The 22,542-nt window shown below is 50.4% G+C and overlaps 1 protein-coding gene across 1 annotated transcript; it reads right to left on the bottom strand.

Annotated features, from left to right (window-relative positions):
* Window positions 1-311: 311 nt before the first annotated feature.
* Window positions 312-22,542, bottom strand: LOC142795291 (long-chain-fatty-acid--CoA ligase 4-like). Its single transcript, XM_075886032.1, has 2 exons — window positions 22,411-22,542; window positions 312-2,035 (listed from the first exon to the last, which is right to left on the bottom strand). The coding sequence occupies exons 1-2, from the start codon at window positions 22,486-22,488 to the stop codon at window positions 608-610; spliced, it is 1,506 nt and encodes a 501-aa protein (XP_075742147.1). The 5' UTR covers window positions 22,489-22,542; the 3' UTR covers window positions 312-607.

Genomic DNA, 22,542 nt, shown 5'->3' with positions numbered 1-22,542 from the left:
TGATCTGAAATGGTGCCAGGGTAATCGAATGGTCTCTTGCGCTCTGCAAACGATTATGAAAAAAAAAATCGAGCTGGCGAGAAAGAGGGACACGGGCTTGCTGTGCTGCCCCTGGCTACACCAGTGATAGGCACCAAACAACTAAGTTGTAGTGACGAATCTTCGTATCAACTAAACAAAGCCAACCTACAAAAAAGCGATAATTCAATCGAGCAAACAAATAAATGACCTAATACTTCTGAATTTGGATAACATAGAATGCTTATACAGTTCTTATATACAGCAAATAATTTGAGGCAATGCACATGAACTTTGGCACATATAACCAGGATTGTACCTTCCTTTAATAAAACCCTATGTGGATTTGAAATAGGCACACAAGTCATAATCAGCAACAATGCGCCACTTATTAAACTAGCATTGGAAAACTATTAAGTACGCGGCCTGGGAAAAATGTCTTTGATCCGTTGTTGTTGTTTCTTTGTACAAATAGCGATCGACATACCGTCAATGGAGCAGAAGAATAAAAAAAAACACATGAAGTCAGGAAACATTGCACTTAATTGCAGCAGGACCATAGTTCTTTTGTCCAGAACATAACGCACAATCACACCAGCCTGACGTCCTCCGCCGGCCGGTACATCTCGTCAATGTCCCGCTGGTAATGCATCTGAAGCGGCTTTCTGCGAAGCTTGAGCGTGGGCGTCACCAGCCCCGAGTCGGGCATCCACTCTTCGGGGCAGAGTTTGATCTTGCGCGGCACCTCCGTCTTCTGCAGTCCTCTGGACCTCGCGAACTCCAGGATCATGTCGACGGCGGCCTTCGCAACGTTGCCGTCCTCGCAGAGTTCCTTCAGGGTAGCGTTTTCCTTCTTGCCGAGTTTCATGCCCAGTCTGAGCAACTGCTGGTAGTTGGGTGTCACGAACGCCACCAGGTACGTGTGCAGGGAACTGCCGTACGCGAAAATGTTGTCGACGAGCGGGCATGTCTTGAGGACCATTTCAACGCGACCCAGGGAGACGTACTCGCCGTACTGCAGTTTTACCAGGTCTTTCTTGCGGTCGACGATCTTGAGCGTGCCATCCGGAAAGATCTCGCCGATGTCGCCCGTGTAGAACCAGCGAATCCCACTCTCTTCGCGGAACAGCTCTCGCGTCAGTTCTTCGTTCTTGAAGTACTCCTTGGCGAGACCAGGTCCGCCGACCAGTATCTCCCCGCGAGGGTTGGGCTTGTCCTGGACGCTGTACTTTCCTTCTTCCCAGTCGACCAGGCGGATGTAGCACTTGGGCAGCGGTGCTCCGACGCTGCTCTCCCTCACCTCGTTGGCGTCCATGATGGTGGCCGCGCCACCGGTCTCAGTGAGCCCGTAACCTTCGGCGATGGGACAACACAGGCAGACCTCGAGGTAGCGGCGCGTTTGCACCGACAGCGGCGCCGAGCCGCACGCGACGGCTTTAACGTTGCCGCCGAGGATAGCGCTGGTCTTCTTGAATATGAGCTGGTTAAGAATCGGCGTTTCGAAGCCGCGCTTGACCCAGAAGTTCTTGTACGCCACGGCATAGTCGAAGAAGGCTTTGAACATCGCTCCTTTGGAAGCGGCTGCGTCGTTGATGCCCTTGACTAGCCTGTCCAGTATGAGCGGCACGGTCGCTATCTGGGTCGGCCGTAGAAGGGTCACGTCACCGGGACAGCCTCGGGCCAGGGCAGTCGCGTTGTCGGTAAGCGTCAGCGGTGACGAGAAACCCATGCGAGCGCCAACGCCGAAGAGGTGTAGCTCGGCGATCAGTTCGAACATATGGGCCAAGGGTAGGTAGGAGACGTAAGTGTCGTTGCAGGTGGACACGCCGAACCTCTGGCAGCCCACGGCGAAGCTGTGCACGTCCGAGACAAGGCCGCCGTGCGTGAAGACCACGCCCTTGGGCGTTCCCGTGGAGCCACTGGTGAACATGATCATGGCCACGTCTTCCGGCGTGGGCGGTGTGGATGGCAACTCGCAGCTTTCGGCACGTTTCGCCAGACTGGAAAACGGGACGACCTGCGACAAGACATCGAGAAGGTTTAGTAGGGCTTTGCTGGTCGTCTGGTTGGTGATGTATTGTTCGTACTCACATAGAAATGCACGGAAATGCAGAAGGGGTGATCGTCTAAGCGCTGAAGGTCATCTAATTCAGTTTATTTGTTTTCTTACAGTGAATAACTATATTGCTATAGAATTGTCAAAATTGGGCGATCTGTCAGCCAGTGAGTTCGCAGAAATCATGATGACGAAGCAATGCTAGCATACGCTACAACGAATGGTCTACTTAGTTTTCCGGCTGTGCCATCATATGTATCTGGGTAAGGTATGATGCCTGCCGCACCACGAATCGTTAGGACAAAGATATTTCCGTATTTTTAATATTGCCACCAAACGTGAAGTTTCAAGCATGCATCTCTTAAATGTGCTTATAGTCTTATAGAAAAATAAAAAAATGAAAAAACAGGGTTGATCTCCGTAATAGGAATCGGTATAACAAGGATGTAAAACGTCACGTGTCCTTACAGAAATGTCACAGCATATCCACGGAGTGAATGATGATGAGTGGGGCGAAGCTCCGGAAGGTTTTATCTGTAAACCGTGAGTCCTCTGTCTGTCTGTCTGTCTGTCTGTCTGTCTGTCTGTCTGTCTGTCTGTCTGTCTGTCTGTCTGTCTGTGTATGTTTGTGTATGTTTGTGTATGTCCGTCCGTCCGTCCGTTCGTCTGTCTGTCTGTCTGTCTGTCTGTCTGTCTGTCTGTCTGTCTGTCTGTCTGTCTGCCTGCCTGCCTGCCTGCCTGCCTGTCTGTCTGTCTGCCTGTCTGCCTGCCTGCCTGCCTGCCTGCCTGTCTGTCTGTCTGTCTGTCTGTCTGTCTGTCTGTATGTCTGTCTGTCTGTTCGTCCACGCCTGCTGGGTGAGCTACAGAACTAGGCGGTCACATACCCAAACACAAGCATGTACAGACCCACGGCTTTTGGAGCCTCGCCCTTGAGAGTAGTTACTGTATATTGATATAAGAGAAGTTATACAATGCCTGTTGCTACAGCTAAATACAGTTTTGCGTATATACATCTACGTTGACGCTTACTGACACATCTCCATTCCAAAGGCCAACGTCCATGGTTAATTATTGATCAACATGCCCCTGTGGTAATGAATGCCTGTGGCAGCTGTATCTGATAACGGTGACAGAGGGACCAAAGAAAGCGGTGTGACATCCAGAACAGCACGGGTCATTGCACGCCAAACTTGGGCTAAGGTTGCCTACCCGCGGCATGATAAAATTATTCAACGCCACAACCTGATTAGAAGGACATGCAACGCGCGCCGTGTCTTCTCTGTTGGCCGGTCCAAAGTTTTCGCGTGGGCCCTGCAACACTTTTTGAGCATGGTCAGAAAACGCTGCCGATCGGTAGTAGAGGCTCCCAACAACACGCGAGCCAAATTTTTTAGCGCAGCACGCGGCCTGCAATTGACAATAAATGATCAAAGTCAGCTAAAAATAGCTTTCTCTTCTCTCGACAAATAACGGAAAATAAGCCCAGTCAGCGACTATTCTATAAATAGAGGACGCGCTGGCCCAGTAAGCCCATCTATAACCCAATAGCGGATTTGAATATGGCGCGTTCGGTTGTTACAGAGGTCGCCTCGGGGAAGCCGTCACTTGTCCACGTGTGCGCGCGCGATCGCACCGAAAAAATTGCGTATGCGAATAAAAAAATGAAAAAAAAATTCTCAAAGTCACGAGTGTCGTTTTTCTTTGCCCCTCCCATTCCTCCCTGCTCAGCTTCCAGAGCTTTAGTTGGGACGAGAGAAGAGAGAATTGGATTGCAGCGTGTGTCAAATCTTTGTGATTCCGCTCGTACTGGACGTATTCCTAAAATTTTTGCGCCGTTCAATTAGTGAAGTAATACGCTTTTCCAGTGAATTAATTCCATGGATACTCAAAAAAGTGTTTCAGGGCCCCTTTGAGCGAGGCACGCTAACGTGGAGTGACATCCAGACGAAGCAGGTGCGTTGCTCTACGCTTTGCAGATCTATTTCAGGCATGGACGGGTGCTATAAGCCGACGCTTTTTTCAAGGTTGCCACCTGGAAGTGTGTGAAGGCGTTGACGAAATTGAACTTCTGCTTCTGGAGGTGCGCAAAATAGGACGGATACGTACAAACGACGCGTTGAAGAGACTGATCGTGGATTTTACGGCCATGATGCATTATTAAGCTTTACCAAGGGTATTATTGTGAAAGGGCAGTGTTAGATACAAAAGGCGTGTTTGCAGAACCTACAAAGAATGTGGCCGTGGTGCAGTCGATTTCGTGCCCGGTAGCTGTTGTCGCTGACAGAGAGGTCGTGGTTTCGACTCCCGTTGACGGTGCTTCTTTTTATTTGTCTTCTAATCCACACTTTAACGTCATTTCCGTGATGGAAGTGCGTCACTGAAATCTTGGTGGACCCCGGCATGAAACACTTCCGTACTAAAAATCAAGAGAAGAGTCTTTCATACAAAGCTGGTCGCGTTAAGCAATGGGACCACATGTTTCAGCTTCCTTGGTTAACCATTTCTACGGAGTATTTGGGCGCGGACAGGGTTCCCCTTTAGGGGAGGGGGGAGGCAAAGGTTAGTCGCAGCAGCACCCTTTCTCCCTATTATGCCAATGCATAGGGCTTACTTTGGTGAAGGTAAAGAAACCAGAGGCGCTGCGCCCACCAAAGTGAAAATTAAAAACACTCTGAAAAAGCTAATAAACAATTCAATAAACAATTGCATCGGGCCAGTTGGTAAGGATCCATCTTGCTAGGAAGCGCAGCCACTATTGCACAGAACACACAACACAAGCGCCGACTTCGCGCCCCTCACCCTCGAGTCGCAGTGCCCCCCCCCCACCCTATTCATTTTGTACAGGGCTGACTCTGCGCCTCTCCCCCCCCCCCCTTCTTTATGTGACTAGGGGGAGGCGGCTGCTTCCCCCCCCCCCGTACCCACTCCAATCACGTGTTTCACACACGCTTGCGTGTTTGTGTTGCAGTATTAAATTTGCAGCGCTCATAGCTAGATTTGTTTGTGCGTGCGACATAAAAAAAGAGCGCGAAATGAAACAAGGTTGTCGAAAGAGAATGCGGCGAGTGCTCTTCCCGCCCTCCATCTCTTTTCCGTCTTCTAATTCGCATTTATTCTCCTTACTCAACAGTAAGTGCGACAAGATTGCTTTTCTATAATTCCTGACTCGCGATTTCCGATGCTCTACAAGATTAACTGGGCCCGCTGTGGTGGAGTAGTGGTTTCGGTGCTCAGCTGCCGATCTGAAGGTCGCGGGTTCAATTGCGGCCTCGTCGGTCACATTTCGATGTATGGCAAACGCTATCCGGGTACTGTGCAAGGTCACTGCGTGTTAAAGAACACCAACTGGTGGCTATCCATGTATTGTGCAAGGTCACTGCGTGTTAAAGAACACCAGATGGTGGCTATCCGTGTATTGTGCAAGGTCACTGCATGTTAAAGAACACCAGATGGTGGCTATCCGTGTATTGTGCAAGGTCACTGCGGGTTCAATACGATAGTCTGGAGCTTGTAATCCCCGCGATTCATGACATCGCGAAGTATCTTTGCTTCGATCGACCTTTTGCAGAACAGTGATTCCGAAATGGACGCCCCACGCCGCGGTGATCTAGTGGCTAAGGTACTCGGCTGCTGACCCGCAGGTCGCGGGATTGAATCCCGGCTGCGGCGGCTGTATTTTCGATGGAGGCGGAAATGCTGTAGGTTTGTGTGCTCAGATTTGGGTGCACGTTAAAGAACCCCAGGTGGTCGAAATTTCCCGAGTCCTCCACTACGGCGTCTCTCATAATCTGATGGTGGTTTTGGAACGTTAAACCCCACATATCATCATCATCATCATCAGCCTGACTACGTCCACTGCAGGTCAAAGGCCTCTCCCATGTTCCGCCAGTTAACCCGGTCCTGTGCTTGCTGCTGCCAATTTATACCCGCAAACTTCTTAATCTCATCTGCCCACCTAACCTTCTGTCTCCCACTAACCCACTTCCCTTCTCTGGGAATCCAGTTTGTTACCCTTAATGACCAGTGGTTATCCTGTCTACGTGCTACATGCCCGGCCCATGTCCATTTCCTTTTCTTTATTTCAACTATGATATCCTTAACCCCCATTTGTCCCCTAATCCACTCTGCTCTCTTCTTGTCTCTTATGGTTACACCTACGATTTTTCTTTCCATTGCTCGCTGCGTCGTCCTCAATTTAAGCTGAACCCACTTTGTAAGTCTCCAGGTTTCTGCTCCGTAGCTAAGTACCGGCCAAATACAGCTGTTATATACCTTCCTCTTGAGGGATAGTGGCAATCTACCCATCATAATTTGAGAGTGCTTGCCAAATGTGCTCCACCCTATTCTTATTCTTCTAGTTATTTCAATCTCGTTATTCGGCTCCGCGGTTATTACCTGCCCTATGTAGACATAGTCTTATCATTATCAATCAATCATCAAATCACCACCACCACCACCACATATCATCACCACATATCAATCATAATCAAATTGAAATGGACGCCGTTCCAAGCAGCACTGCTGTGGTGCCCGAGGATGCACGCTTCAGCTCTGTTTGCTCGTGTGTCTCAGTTAGCTATATTGGTGTGTTTTGGCGTGCAAAGCATTCAGGTATATGCAGAGGGGTCAATGCAATATAGCTATCGTGAATGACCATCAGCGGAGAAATATAATACGTTTCTTGCTTGCCAGGTTCTTCTTCGCGCCTCTAGATGGCCCCACCTATCTAGCCTCTCGGGGTTAACACGGTAGTACCACTTTAATGTGGACGCTAAGTCTACAGATGAAATAAAATTCAACGATACCTGCGTATTACTTGTTAGCGATGATATCGGACTATACGCTGTTTCACTTTTGACAGCTTGTGGTCGTGTTGATGTCTAACACATACGCGATATGAAAAGACACCCTCATTGCGCTTTTTTTTTTCGTGCTTCGAACTAGATGACTGCAACTCACAACGATTCCCCGACATGCTGACCGATGCACACGTTTAATCATGCTCTTTTCTTCCGCCGTTCTTTCAAAGGTGGTTTTTATCTCGATAGTTTCACGAAATCATTAAAACTGTTGTGACGAAGATCAGACGCGACGAGCGAGTGCGTTTCTTCGCTTCGGCACCAGTCGGCGCCACGATAAGAACACACGGATCGTACACGTCATCGCTACTAGGGCATCGTCACTCAGGATAGCGTTTGTGGAATGTATCACGCCGAACACGTAGCACTAGTGTCGATGTCGAGGGGCAGTCTCTTTTTCGTTTTTTCTTCTTAGCTTTTCTACGCTGTTTGACATCGAATTAAATTAACTTCCACGCGACGGATGCCGTTCATATTTGGCCAAGAAGGCCTGTGCATACTAAGCGATCGAAAGATGGGCACATATCGATCTTGAAATTTCATGTCAGTGCTCCTTGAAGGTGACTTGAAGGAGATGGCCTATTTTATCTAATCACTCGATGTATTGATGTTCATGTTCTCCTCGGAAAACTTTCGGCGCCTAACATTGTTTTGGACAAGTGTTATTCAATCATACGATGTCGTTGTGAAACTGTGTTGCGAAATTCAGAACGCAGTTGGCCCTATTTTTTCTAGAGTTAGCCGACAATCGCGCCACCTGGGAGCGGCAACACTAAACACAAATAATGTGTTTAATGGTGGAAGTGCTGATCAACAGGTGGTGGAACAATCTGCTCACTCCCGACGTTCGGCCAATGGCGTGTTCGGATTTCGATACATGGAGCCTGTGGGGAGTTTCGCAACTCGTATGACTGAACAACTGTGGTTTCGGACTGCATGACCCTGAGGTATGAGGCATTGCAAGCTTTCTGCAACATTGTTTTGCGCTGACTCCGTGATAGGTACACGTTTGACCAGGCAATGGTGTCCTGGAATGATGTCATCAGATGACGTCACTGTAAGTGACGTTATGATGACGTCATGACGTCATCAGGTGATGGCGAACTTATGTGTATCTCGGGCTTACCGACGATGGTCAATTTTAGATGCGAAGCAGCTCTTTGACTAGCCTCTGTTAGGCTGTCCGTCCGTGTCATCATGCCAACGCGCCGCACTACGCTCACCTCGCTGCAGGTGTTGGGGTGGTGCCAAGTAGGCCACGCCTCACCTCGCAGTGTGCGGTGACGTCACTCTCTCCCTTGCCTGCTGCGCGTTCTCCGCGTGTCACCTCTCGCTGCCCTCTCAAACGCTCGCAACGTTCGAGCGCACATCGAATAAACACACTTGCGGCTTGTTTCTACGACGGAGAGGATGCCGGAAAGAGAAGCTGCTTCGCCCGCCGAAACATGCGCCAAAGTGATTTGGTCTAACCCCGCCGTCACCGGCATTACGAGGGTTAGCGGAGCCGATCGCGTTCGCGAATGGCGACGTCGTGCCTGCAACGCCGACGAGGCGCGAGCCAGGGAAGCTGAACGCAAGCGTCAGCAGTTGAAACCAACGACACCGACGAGGTGTGAGTCAAGCAAGCCGATCGCGGTTTAAAAATGGTGACGGCATGCGGGTAACACCGACGAAACGCTAGCCAGAAAAGCCGAGCGGAAGCGCTGACAGCGAAAGGCCAACGCCGGCGAATTTTCAACGTCGCCGCCGTCGACAACGTCTCAAATACGCCACGCGCCCGCCAGTAAGCGCCGGGCTCCGCCGGCCGATCCAGAGGCGTCTCGCCGCCGCAACGCCGATCGCATCCGCGCGTGGCGCGGGGCGAGAGCCGTACGCGACGCCGTCATCAACGCTGGAGCCGTCATCTGCTTCCGACAAGAGTCCCTCCAACGTAGCTTCTGTCACAGCTGCCGCGCATGCGATCGTCTGGTTCGACAACCACCTGTCCAACGTCGGTTCCGTCCGCAACCACAAGCAGAAGCCGCTGGAAGCAGCGACCGAAGTGATTCGACGCGAGTTCGGCGTTGACCCATCCGGCTTGCGGTTCGTGCCACTCTCAGGGAGTCGCTGACGTCGGGCAAGGTTCCAACGATGAACATCGCACGTGGTTACCGTTACCCGCCTCGCGCGCCAGAACTTCGCGAGCTGAACAGTTCTTCCAGCACCCGCATCGACGCCGGTTTCAACGAGGTCAACGCAGTGCGCACTGCTGCTTCTTCGCATCCAATCAGGGTTGACTTCAGGGAGATGGTCCATAATTTTTTTTCATGTTTGACGAGAGACAAAAGAGACAAAACATCTTTATTATGTAGGTAGAACAAAAAGCATGGGAGGGACCCCTAGTCCGGGGTCCCCAGGACGACTCCGGCGACGTGTCGAGCCCGTTGTATGATGGCTCGCAGAACCTCGGGAGGTCCGTCGCGAAGGGCGTCGTCCCACAGCTCTTTTTTGCGCAGCGAGCGGAGGAGGGGTGGTAATAGAGGGAAAAGGTTTGCCGTGCACTCGATAGTAAAGTGGAAGATGGAGGGTGACCTGCCGCAGCCCGGACAATTGTCGGCATAACAGTGTGGCCAGAATTTGTTCAGGGAGACAAGATTAGGAAAAGTGTCGGTTTGCAACTGGCGTAGTGCCACTGCTTCCTCTCTCGAGAAGGATGGTGGTGGCGCACGGTGAGTGCAGCGAACGCTTCTATAATGACGAAGAATCTCTCCATAACGCAGCAAGGGATCCCCCCACCCTGAACTGGTCATTTCACTACGCCGGGCCGCCCGGAAGGAAATATCGCGGGCTACTGCATGTGCGCGTTCATTGCCCGGCAGCGAGGCATGACCAGGGGTCCACATTAAGTGGATGCGGGAAAGTGTGACTGAATCATTTTTCGGGATCTGTTTGAGAATTTGTTGTGCCGCTCTCGGAATGCCATGTCCTGATAGGAACGCCCGGCATGCCTGTTGCGAGTCCGTCAGTATATACACTTCCCCTGGGACACGAACGGCGTGTCGAATGGCGAGAGCAACGCCGAGAATTTCTCCGTACGTGACATTAGTGCTGCGCATTGCAGCAGAGTTCTTCAGGAATTCAATGCCATCCAACACTACGGATGTATAGCCCTCTTGAGTGCGCGCCGTATCTGTGTATAGAGCCTGGGATTCTGGAATGTTTTCGAGCATGCGGTTAAGGTATCGCACACGAGCTTTACGCTGTTTTTGTCATGCACTGGGTGCATATTACGCGGCAAGGGATGAATATTCAGTATCTTACGTAGGGCGGGTGATAAGGTCGTTGGGCGGGCTTCAGGTTCAAGTGGTGGGACAGAGTGCCCTAACCGTGCAAGGAGATAGCGGCCAGTACGTGTGAGCAAGAGGCGCTGGCGGTGACTGACCCAATGCGCCTCTAGTAGTTCTCCTAGTGTGTTATGCGTTCCTAAATTAAGGAGACGGTGTGTTGAAGTATAGTGCGGTAGGCCATGGGCTAATTTCGTCGCTTTACGAATGAGGGCATCAACGTGAAGTTGTTGCGCTTGGGTCAACTGCTGAAAGGGAAGATGGTATGTAAGACGGCTGATGATGCATGCCTCCACCAAGCGCAGCAGGTCCTCTTCTCGAAGACCCTAGCGCCTGTTAGAGACCCGCCTGATCATGGCCAGAATTTGCTCAGTTTGTCGGGATAGAAGGGAAACAGTATAGTTAGACCTGCCATCCGCCTGTACGTGTAGGCCTAGGATGCGAGCACGGCTGACCTGTGGTATGGGTATACCATCCACGTGTACAGTGATGGGCGGCATAGGTGAGGGGGCTGCGGGAACGAATGATTATGAGCTCCGACTTTTGCGGAGCACAATTTAAGCCCCCTTTTCTCGCATACTCAGAGAATGTGTCGACTGCTTGCTGCAGTCGCTCTTGGATAGCACCGTCGCAACCGCGTGTACACCAGATAGTGATGTCGTCCGCATAAATAGCGTGAGCGACATCGGGGATCTGATCGAGAAGCGGGGGAGCCCTGCAAGCGCGATATTAAATAGGGGGGGGGGGAAAGAACAGAGCCCTGTGGTGTCCCACGCCCTACAAGGCGGATTGTACCTGATCAATGCGGCCCGATTCCGATGGTAGCTGTGCGATCTCGAAGAAATGCGCGGATATAGTTGTACATACGAGCCCCACAATGCGACTCTGCAACATTGCGAAGGATAAGTTCATGTGCAACATTATCGAACGCCCCTTTGAGATCTAAGGCGGCAAGTGCTCTCGTTTGGGCGCGCGACGGTGGTCCTAAGACTTCCTCCCGTAATTGTAAAAGGACATCTTGGGCAGACAGATGAGCTCAATATCCGAATTGAGTGTTAGCAAAGAAAGAGTGTGCTTCCAGGAAAGGTTGCAGGCTCCGCAAGAGTACGTGCTCCATTAGCTTACCAATGCATGATGTTAGAGAGATGGGCCGTAGATTTTCAACTTTTATAGGTTTACCTGGTTTGGAGATAAGTGTAATGTCAGCATGTCGCCACGCTTGGGGAATTGTGCCTTCGCCCCAGTATTAATTAAAGATATGGGTAATGTGGTTGATATCCGCGTCCCTCAAGTTACGAAGGGTGGAAAATCGGATTTGGTCCGCTCCTGGAGCCGTGTTTCGTCGTAGGTCTTGTAGGACCACCCGCACCTTGTCCGGGGTTATGACGGCATCGAGCAATTCATTCTCCTCACCCACATATGGGTAATCAGGGTATTGTGGTGGCGGGCCTATGGGATTGAATTGATGTTCTAGTTCCGTGAGGGAGCAAGTCAGGATTATCCCGGTACTCGTGCATTAAGATGTGCAGCTGCTGAAATGTTTTTCTCTTTGATGTGTTGGGGTCTGTGAGCGAACGTAGAATCGACCACGTTTTTTAGCTGTGCTTAATGTGCCTGAGAGGCGGTTGCAAAATTGTCGCCAGTTATTACTGGTGAGGGACGCTGCGTACTCCTCGGATTCCCGTGTAATTTCTTCTATACGTTTCCGAAGTTTTCTGTTGAGGCGTTGTCGCTTCCATCGCCGCGTCAACCCTCTCCGGGCGTTCCAAAGATGAAGTAAATGCGGATCTATGTCTGGTGTCTCAGTTGTGGTACGTACTGTACGCGTGGTGGCCTCAAGATCGTCAGCGAGAGACTCAAGCCATCGTTCGTAGCCCTGGCCCTCAGGAGGGTCTTGGCGGCGTTCCCTGAATTTTGTCCAATCTGTAATGCGCACATTTCGCTCTGGCTTGCGAGCGCCTCGTAACGACAGGATGGTTGCGACAATATAGTGGTCACTGCCAAGGTGCTTTTCTAAAGGCCCGTGTGCTACGACTGGGCCAGTATTGCGGACAAAGGTAAGGTCAGGACAGGTGTCGCGAGAAACACTATTGCCTATACGAGTGGCGTGCTCTGGTCGGTGAGCAGTGTGTATCGCGTGTTACAGATGGAATTCCATAAGCGGGTTCCCTTGGCTTGCGATTTAACGTAACCCCATGCGACATGTGGAGCGTTGAAGTCACCACATACCACACAAACTCGTCCAAGGCTGCCAAATTCTTTTAACAGACGGTAAAAACAGTGTGTACGCGAACGAGGGGAACTGTAAACAAACTGTCGCCGCGTTTTCCTTGCGTAATAACTTCCAATATTTGATGAGGAATGTCGCTACTCGTCGTATGCATGCGACATGTAATGCGTTTCGAGACTAGGGCTCCACAAAAGGTGAGACACCCGAAAGCGGCTGTAACCGGATAATGAAGGGGTGCAATTGGGTTCCTGTAAGAGGATGACATCCGGAGGGTTTGTGGATGTGGCAACGTACCGTTGCAAGGAACCTCGTTTTTGACAGAATCCCCTACAATCCCACTGCCACACCACTAGCTGTGACGGGTCACGCGGCGCCATCATCATCACGAGAGGAAGCAGAGGGGCGTGTATAGGGATGCGCGCGTCGGTTACCCCCGTTAGAGTTACCCACGTTTGAATGTTGCGGCCGAGAGATGTGGTCGGGTGGCAGGCTGGCGCTGTAACTGCTACATTCAGGAGTTTGTATGTTATTATCTCGCGCGAGAGTACGTTCTATACATAATTTCACTTGCTCCGTAATTTCTATACGAAGTTCTTCCATCTGCCGTTCGATTCGGTCGAGGGCCGCCTGCATATTTGTACCCATATCTGCCACCAGCTCGTCCATTTGTTTTTGCAAGTGCTCACAGCGTACCTCCATGTCATGGCGTAAACGGGCAATTTCTACCAGGGGATCGGGAGCAGAGGATGAGGTATTGAGAGGGGACGGAGTAGAAAGTGAAGTATGGGCTATAACGAGCTGTGGGAGATCCGCCGCTCGACTTACCTCCCGATGATGATGAAAAACATTTATTATAAAAGAGAGAGGAACGGGGCCAAAGCATGACCCCGCTACATGGTCGGCGTCCTTAGTCCGGGACACCGCATGACGAGGCCCCTACTCGCGCCCGTCTCACCAGAGCCCGTTGAGACTCTAGTGATGAGCAGTTGAGGAGGGCAGTCTTTCATGCCTTTCTGGAAGGGGTAGGGGGTAGGCGGGGATTTTTCGGACATGCCCATACCACGTGGAAGATATCGCACGTCTCCCCACAGTGTGGGCACCGCTTATCTGTGTTCGCATCGAAATGTTTCAGGATTGCAGGACAGAGTAGAGTACCTGTCTGCAGGCGCCTTAGAGTTCGCTCTTCCGCCTTACTCAGCCCTTTGCAGGAGCCGGGTAAAGGCGGTGAGTGTCGCGATAATAGGTCAGAATTTCTTTGAACCGCAGCAGCGGTGTATTGGCCTCCGAGTCATAAGAGCCAAGGTGAGGAACCCGGTGGGTAAGCGCTCGGGCGGCGCGTCAGCGGCCTCATTACCTCGTAAGCCCTGATGGCCAGGAGCCCATACGATGCGTTTCGGGGCTGGATCAGCGAGAGCCCGTTTTAGAATTTGGCTGGCTAGGGGGGATATCTCTCCTACCAAGTAATGAGCAAATGCTTTCCGGGAGTCCGTTATGATAACTTTCGAGTTGGGGTCCGCAGCAGCAAGCGCTATCACGACTTCCTCAGCGTGCTCTGGATTTTGTGCTCGGAACGAGAGCCCATTGACATGCTTTTCCCGGTGAACTACAGAGGCCGTGTAAAATCCCGTGGGCGAAGGCCCTGCTATATCTACGTAGAATACACCAGGTCGGGAGCCGTGTTGCCTCTCAAGCGTCCGAGCCCGCGCCTGTCTTCTGCTTTCGTGCGTGTGCTTATCCATGTTACTGGGGAGTGGAGCGACCGAGAGCATATGCCGCCACAGTTCCGGAATACGCTCCGCCTCCTCTGCAGTGCAAGTGTGCTGTATATGTAAGCGGTTTAGCAGGCGGCGCCCGGGAGCCGTCTGCACGAGCTGCGTATATTGATTCATAAGGTGGGCCTCCCGCAACTCCTGGTAGGAGTTGAGCACACCTAACGCCCTCAGTTTGGCGTTGAAAGTGGCCTACCGGGAGATCCAGAGCTCGTTTAGTAGCCTTACGAATGATGGCATCTATTCTTTCGTCTTCTTGCTTGTTAGTGCGAAGGTATGGGACGGCGTAGAGAATCCGGCTAGTCACGAAGGCATGGGCGAGCCGAAGCGCGTCCCTGCCCCGCAGACCACCCCGCTTGTTGGAAACGCGGTGGATCATGCGCCCTACCTGTTCGCCTATTCTCTTGAGTTTCGCTATAGTGGAGTCCGGTCTGAGTCTGTTGTGAATGAACAGGCCCAGAATCCGGAGCTCCTCCACCTCTCTGATGGGAACCCCAGACAGGAGTTGTGTATGGCTGACTTATCTCTTGGCTTCGCTCTAACGTGCAGAAGCTCTGATTTGTTTGGAGCACATTGGAGTCCACAATCGTTGGCATACGCCTCGACTATGGATGCGGCCTGCTGAAGGCGTTCCTGCATTTCACCAAGGCTCCTTTCAGTGGTCCAGATTGTAATATCGTCGGCATATACTGCGTGTTGTGTGCCTTCCACCCTGGCCAATTCGCTTGGAAGGCGCATCATAGCAATGTTGAAAAGGAGCGGTGATAACAATGCTCCCTGTGGGGTACAGTGTTATCACCGCTCCTTTTCAACATTGCTATGATGCGCCTTCCAAGCGAATTGGCCAGGGTGGAAGCCCGAGGTGCCTGTGTGGATGTTTTTTGCGCCGAGATTCTCTGCGTCTCCGTGGGGGCCTGGGCCACCTTGGCAGAGGCGTTGGTAAGCAGGGCCTTCTTGTAGGGTTGTTGTGAGGGTGGTGCAGTTTGGTCAGGAGGGCGTTTCTCGGGCGGCCGCATTGATGCTCCACGGGATCTGGACCGAGACTTGGAACGGGTCTGGATTTGCGACGGGATCTCGAGCGAGACTTGGAACCGCGCTCGCAGTGTCCCCTGAGTCGAGACTTGTGAGTGTCCCAGTCGTTGCCATATCTTTGGAAGCAGTAGATGTGCTGGGGGGCTGCAGTTCACGCTGTTCTTTCTTCAGAGCTTTGCGCACCCACGCCTTGTTCGGTGTCTGGCGAGCGCGCCGTGGGCAGTTTGGGTCGGATGTAGGATGGCTCCCGTCGCAGGACCTGCAGTGAGGGGTGCACGGATGCGACGGGGCTGGGTTGTCAGTCCCGCATGTTGCACAAATAAGCACGTGTGGCGTGGGACAGTGGTCAGCCCAATGACCGAGCCGGTGACATATCTTGCAAACCAGTTGGCGAGGGCGATGAGGGTAGCAGCGGAGTTCGGCGCCGTAGAATCGCACATAGCGAGGCACTTTCAATCCTTCAAAGGTGACTAACGCAACGTTGGTCTGCCCCATCATACGTGCTTGAAGAATGTGGGTTCCAGGTGTCAAAAGCTCGTACACTTGCGTGGACGACGGCGTGCCGGCTACAAGACCGAGAACAATGCCCTTGCATGAGTTGTCTGGGGCAGCAAAATACGTTGTGATAGGATACACTCGCTGACCAAGCCTCAGTTCCCGCACCTTGTATAACGCGTCGGCAACATGTGACTTGGGTGTGCTTATGACTGCCAAGTTCTGCTGGGGCCGCAGGCGGAATATGATGTTCTGACGATCTTCGGTGCTCAAGCCTGCCGCGCTCCATAAAGCGTTGGCGAGTTCTGGGCGCGTCCAACTATCGAGGCAAAGTCCGCCGTGGGGTCGCAGAATTATCTTTTCATCGTGTAAAGGAAGCGGAGGCAGGTTCTGAATCTGGCTCCGCTTGCGTGTGGTTTGCTGAGGGGCATAAGGAATGCCCGGTGTATCTTCAGGGGGTTGCGCCTCGGCGTGCATATGGCGGGCGCGTCGCCTGTGTTGGACCGTCTTCCAACAACCTCCCGCGTCGTTGTCCGTGTTGTCGCAAAGAGTAGTGTGCTCCTCCATCCTTTCTCCGGGTGGAGTGTCGACTTCAGGTTGTTGGAGAAAGAATTGGAGACAGCAGGATTAGTTGCCGGCTTCGCAGTATTCGCCTCGGGTGTCTGCGCTGCTACCGAGGGACGCGCGTCGGCGTTCGCCGTCGACCACGGCGTTTCATGTTCGTTGGAAACTGTCGTGGAGGCAGTCAAATGCTCCATCGAAACAGAGCGGGTAATAGGCCGAACGCCCTTGACGCTCAGGTTGAGAAAACGTACCTCGACGAGCTGGTGGATGGGCGTTCCTGGCTCATGGTAGGAAAAACACGCCTGGTCAGCTATGGCCCCAACAGGGGCGGCTGCCTGGGAACGGCTTCAGAGCTGCAGAGACGTGGGCAGCGGCAAAAAGCAAACGCACAGCAGCGAAGTCTTTGGCTGCTTGCGACGAGGAACGCGGCAACGTCGTAGATTCGCAGCTGGGGAGCGGGCACGGCAGAACGCGCCGTAGTCGAAGGAGCCGAGAGACGAGCGTCCGCACTCCACGGTTGCCAGGGCCAGAATCCCCGTGTTTGACGAGAGATCTAACGCTTTAATGTACTTTTCAGTTTTCAGTTATAAGCTTTCGTATCGTTCTCTTCGTCTCACGTCAATTTGAGTATTCTTAATTACAGATCAACAAGTATGTGTACAGCGCTGACTCAGTCACGTAGCATTTATTTTTCATAAAAGGATCGAATCGTCTGCTCAAATGACATGCAGAGCCTTACTACAGACTGCAGTATTTAAAGAAAAGAAGTCATTTGCCATTGCTGAAAGAACGTGGGCACCAGGTTGATCACGGGTGCTGTTTTCGCTGAGTTCACGTTTCTGTGGTGATGTCGTTTGTCTTCTTTCTTATGCTATTAAACTCCTCTTGGTTATCCTCGGGGATCAAGAGTTTCTGCGGCATTGGTCGTGCCCTTTCGTCAAGGTGGAACACGAAAGGATACAACTTATTTTTCGACCGACTTGGTGCTATGCAGCGCCCGTTGAGTTGTTATATATGATTTCATTTGTTACAAATTGTGTTTCATTTGGATTTATTGTATCGTTATACCCCTGTATCGTGATATCACATTGAATTTTTGTGTACATGTATGCCAACATAATCATGTATATTAGAGCAAATGTCTTCACTGTAACGTAGTGATGTTAGTCGTGAAATATAGATGTGCCGAAGTGTATGTGCCCTGTTACTGGAATGGTATGAAGCCTTTGTGTTCTGTACATGCTGTAAATAAACTTTTTTTCTAAACAAGGCGGTGACCACTGTTATAAACACATGTTCTCACCATAGTAGAGTATACATAGTACTCTAAATCGTTGAACACTTTTCTAAACACACAGGCCTGACCTTGGGGGGCTATCATGTACGTGTCGGGACGGCTTTAAGCTCTCCCATGGTAGCGTACCATGTACTCCAAATTTTGGAGTACCATGTACTCCAAAACACACAAACACACAGGCCTACAGAGAGGTTTTACGCTCTCATCTCCCCCATCCCCCTCCCATGCGCCGGGTAGCAAGCCGGCTGCCTGTGGGCTGGTTAACCCCCCTGCCATTCTTTTCCTCCCATTTTCCTTCTTCTCAATAGTCAGAGTACCTAGTACTTAACTCGTTTATCACTTCTTCTCAACACAACTGGTTAGCAGCTCCAAATACAAGTGGGCCTCATCAAGGGTGAAACCCAAAGGACAGCTTTATGCTCTCCCATAGTAGAGTACCAGGTGCTCTAAATCGTTAACTATTTTGTCTAAGCACATCTTCAGCCACGCGTTTGAGGCCACGGGACCGTCGGGAGCATGGAGTTTCTTAAAGTTATCTTGAGGAGACCTGACGCTGCAATCGTTCAGAGACCATGAGAATTATGGGTGGTACACAGATTTGCCTCGTCTTCGTGCTTGCGGCGACGAATCGTACTTGCGGCTTCGTTTATTGCTGAATCTGGTTTCATATTAAAGGAAAGAACGAACCTTTTTTGAATTCCGTGACCCGATTCAATATGGTAAGCCTAAAGGAATAAGGTGGTGAAGCGCAACCGCTGAAAAAAATTGTTGATTCTTGTTTCGTGAGAAAACTGCTCCAAGCACGCGAACACACACGAAGCTAGAAGCAGGCCGGAAATACGAATATTAGTCAAATCTTTGTACTAATCATCATTCCCATGCTCGCTGAAGCGCCGTGCGTTGCAGCTCCCATAGACACTAGCGCCAGAGTTCCCTCTTGTGTATATTAGGAAATCCTATGATCGGGACGACTTTAAGATGCTCCTGTAGTAGAGTAGCTAGTACTCTGAATCGTTACCCACTTTTTCTAACACAAGCGCGTGTACAACTTTGCCTGGGACTCACGGCTTCAGATGCTGTGCCGTTGGCAAGTAACTCCCGTAGTCGCGAACTCGTTCATGCCGTAATTTTAGGGGAGAAGCTCCTGAAGGCATGGATAGTGCGTCCGCGATGTATGTAGTAGAAGTAGTAGTAGTCGTCGTCGTTATAGCCACCTCCACGACCGGACTAGAGGAGCTGCACGCGCGCACTCTTTTGAATTGATTAGGAAACCCACGCGCATTAATCATAAATGAAAAGATCGTTGTTTCTGATGAACTAATCTACAGAGACGAGTATCGGCGACTTAATATCCAATGAAATTTGCCTTGAATTTGATGCTTACTTAAAAAAAACTACTACCAGAAGGACGCACTTTGAGCACTATCTGAACAGAAAGGGTTCCACATTAAACTCTCTGGACGTGACCTCCTTGGTTTTAGCAAAGGTTAGCGAGGGTCGGGCCACAGTGCCACGAATATAGTGAACTAGTATATATATATATATATACTACTAGTTCATGGCTCTATATATATATACTAGTTCACCGGCTCTAGTTCATGGCTATAGCCATGAACTAGAGCCGGTGAAAGGTGGGAAGTAGACACGAAGCACAGGCCGTAAGAAAGTGCGCGAGTGCCACCTCTCGTTTAGTCCTTGGAATGTCCGCTGGATGGCGGTAATTCTATATGCTGAATACATGATGAAAATATTCGAGATGGCGTTACTTGGAGTGTTCACTAGATGAACGGACGGACGCATGAATGGACGAACGCACGGATGAACGCAGAGGCACAGACGGACGCTTCGCCCCGCTCATCATCACGCACTTGTGGATATGCTGTTATTTTTTTTTCAAACACATATGTCTAAGCAAATGTCACGATTTGTCGAATCGTTATTGACGTGAACCATCTGTGATATATTTTTTTATGACAGCGCAAGCATTAATGAGAATGTATTCAGAGACAGCCTACTGCTTTCCCGTAGCCAAGTACATTAGTGAACTAGCATATGTGCCGTAGTGTATTCACAACTAGTTCTAAACGAACAGCGCCACGATTATCCTTGAGAGTATTGACCTCGAGGACATACCGTGGCGCCGCCTACATGATGACGTCACTCATAGGATGCCGGGTTGTGTTGTCTGCTAGAGCACCACATTCCCTGCGCTTTTGCTGTGGACATGCTTCCTATATGTTTCGAAGCTCAGCGCGTAAAGAAGCGGTAACACCTCATAACACGGGCAAGCAAACTACGAATCGGTGCTCCCGGTGGCATTCCAGTGTCTAATTTGCATCGTAAATCGTGACTACGAACCGGTACATGGGGCTCGATGCGAGTGGTGGCGTGAAGGCAAAGCTGCCGTATTCCACAACTACACGCATCATATCTGTGACGTCAAAACGATCGCAGCACTGACCTCTCTAGTGGAGCCTCTTGCGGCCAATACTTAGGGATACTTGCGCATAGTAAAGTATGTGGAGTACTCTGAATAGGCTTCTATCTGTTCTAAACACCATTCTACTTCTGCATAGAGTTAGTACCAACGACTGTAGAAGAAAGGCTCTTCACAGGCACATGTCTATAATCTCTGACCCTAAGGGGTGCCACCGTTACTAAACCGGGCGAGCGTTGCGAGTGGCCAAGACGCATGCTGCGCGTGTAAGACTTGACGGTAATGTGTTCCGTTTTCGTCGTGATTAATGTAGCTAACGCTCACGTGAAGCAGAGGTGTAAGGAAGCGTCAACAGGAAGCGCAGAAGACGACGACGCGCTGAGATTAACAACACAGTCACAAGACGAGCCATCGGTCTCGACGTCGAAGCGGATTACATCGTGAAGGCTACAGTGCTTTGAAAACTACAGGCAGGCGTCACAGTCCTAATTTTAACGTCCGTTTTGGCACGCACTAACATGTTAAAACAGAGTGTTTTAACGAGTGTCGTTGATCACTGAAACGATCTACCTGGTTTGTTTTGTGGCCTGAATGTATCGGATTTTATTTCAGAAATTCTTGTACAGTCTTCTTCTGTTCCTTTCTATTTGCACGAAGTGTGGCTCAGGTGGTGACGATGTTTGTTTTTGTTGTAGCGCTTTTACGACAATGCTGTTCTAATGCTTACCTCTTGTATTTATGTACCGCACTCCGGCAATAACCCGCATTGGATTGTATATAGTATTTGGCAAGTAAAATAAAATGAACATGGAGACGCCGTCTACCACAGGTGCCTGCGAACGCATCTTTTCCCTGCAGGGCCGTGGGTTTCGTGCACAAAACTTGCCAAATATGAATCTTGTCCAAAAGTCTTCAGAATCACTATCAAAGAGTGCCCGCATCTTCCTACTTCGTCGAAGTGCCAGTTCTCGATTTATATTACCAGTGTTATTAATAGTACGTAACGCTAATTTTACCTAATCCATGAATAATTGCACAGGCTACAATGGCATTGGTTTGTAGTGGCGGCGTTATCGTGTCGGCTAATCTTCGGTTCCAGCTTTTCCTCCATATAGAGTCTGTACTAATTCTAAGCTGTTCTGTGCTTTGTGATGCTGCGTTGAGCTGCGTCAACCATCTTACTAGGGGCATGATGAGCTGTTGACGTTGGGTGACTGAGAAGGATCGTTTTCCTTCCACGCCCAAGAGTTAACACTTTCGTGACGTCACCTATCCACATCGATAGTGTGTTGTCGATATTTACAATTTCATTATTTGCCCCATTCCGAGTGCTTGCAGACAACTTGCGCTATCTAACCTTAAAAGTAGAAGTGCTTTATCAGTTTCGCTTTTGTGTTTCTCTTTTTTACGCGCGGGTGAGCGTGCGTATAGCTTCAATGATGGCGTCGGCGTTGCGTGTGAACGCTTCACGAAAACGGTGAATTTCGAAGGATTATTGTGCATCTGGGCTGGAATCTTGAAGTGATGACACCAGTACAGGCTCGGAAGACGACATTGACACTTCTTAATTCAGCATGGATAACGAGAATTCGGCAAACAGCCCGATAGTCCGCCGGTGAGCTTGTCTTGGTGCTCGGCCGCGTTAACTTCCACTCCAGCAATTTTCTTTAAAGTTCCCTTGGTGTTCATACCGTGTATTGTAGCATTGCCAACATGAGTCCCGGAGGCCACTTAGAAAGAAGCACGTAGTTCGAATCTGCTCCCATAGGAGTCGCAACGATCCCTGTGGCTGCTGAGAAAACTGCATGCTATTTTAATGAACTGATTCTATTCAACTTTCATTAGTTTTTCTGATAGTTACTCGACCGTCACCTCAAGCAATGTTAAGCTCCGATCTTATATGTATTCGATGTAACTCTAAACTCGAAGCCGGACCATAGCTATAGATTTCGAGCTACATTTGTTCTTTAATAAGAATGTCGGAGATTTCACACGTCAATACCACAATATCGATATAAACCACGTCGTAATGAAGGGCTCCGAAATTTCGACGATGTGGTGCTCTGACATCGATAAGTACACGGGAATATACTCAATTCACCTCCATCGAAATGCGACCACCGTGGCAGGGATCAAACCCACGACCTTCATGTCATCGTAACCACTGTACCACCGAGGTGGATCACATTTGTTTTTTTTTCAAAGACTGTTTTTTTAAACTTCTTGAAACTGGAAATAAGCGCTCGACCTGAGGTGCTCAAAGAGAAACAAGGGTGTGACTGGTTTAAGTGCATCTATGAAAAATAAGAGTTAGGGTGTCAAGTACTGACCTGGGGACCTTCGGTCGTTTGCTCTAACGGCTTGGAGTCAGTGTTTTCCATGCACACAATATGCGTCAGCGACGGCATCTTGTTCGCCACGCTGAGAACGCGCGGCAGAAGGTCGGCTGACGTCACCAGGTG

Source organism: Rhipicephalus microplus, unplaced genomic scaffold (genome assembly GCF_043290135.1).
Source record: "Rhipicephalus microplus isolate Deutch F79 unplaced genomic scaffold, USDA_Rmic scaffold_605, whole genome shotgun sequence".
Taxonomy (NCBI): Eukaryota; Metazoa; Arthropoda; class Arachnida; order Ixodida; family Ixodidae; genus Rhipicephalus; species Rhipicephalus microplus.
This window is presented reverse-complemented; position numbering and strand designations above follow the sequence as displayed.

What these genes read in the sequence shown, in the direction of transcription:
- LOC142795291 (XM_075886032.1), bottom strand. Translation starts at nt 22,488, where the DNA reads ATGCCGTCGCTGACGCATATTGTGTGCATGGAAAACACTGACTCCAAG. An exon ending in AAACGACCGAAGGTCCCCAG is followed by an intron (nt 2,036 to 22,410) that starts GTCAGTACTTGA and finishes GTCTTGTCGCAG; the next exon opens with GTCGTCCCGTTTTCCAGTCT.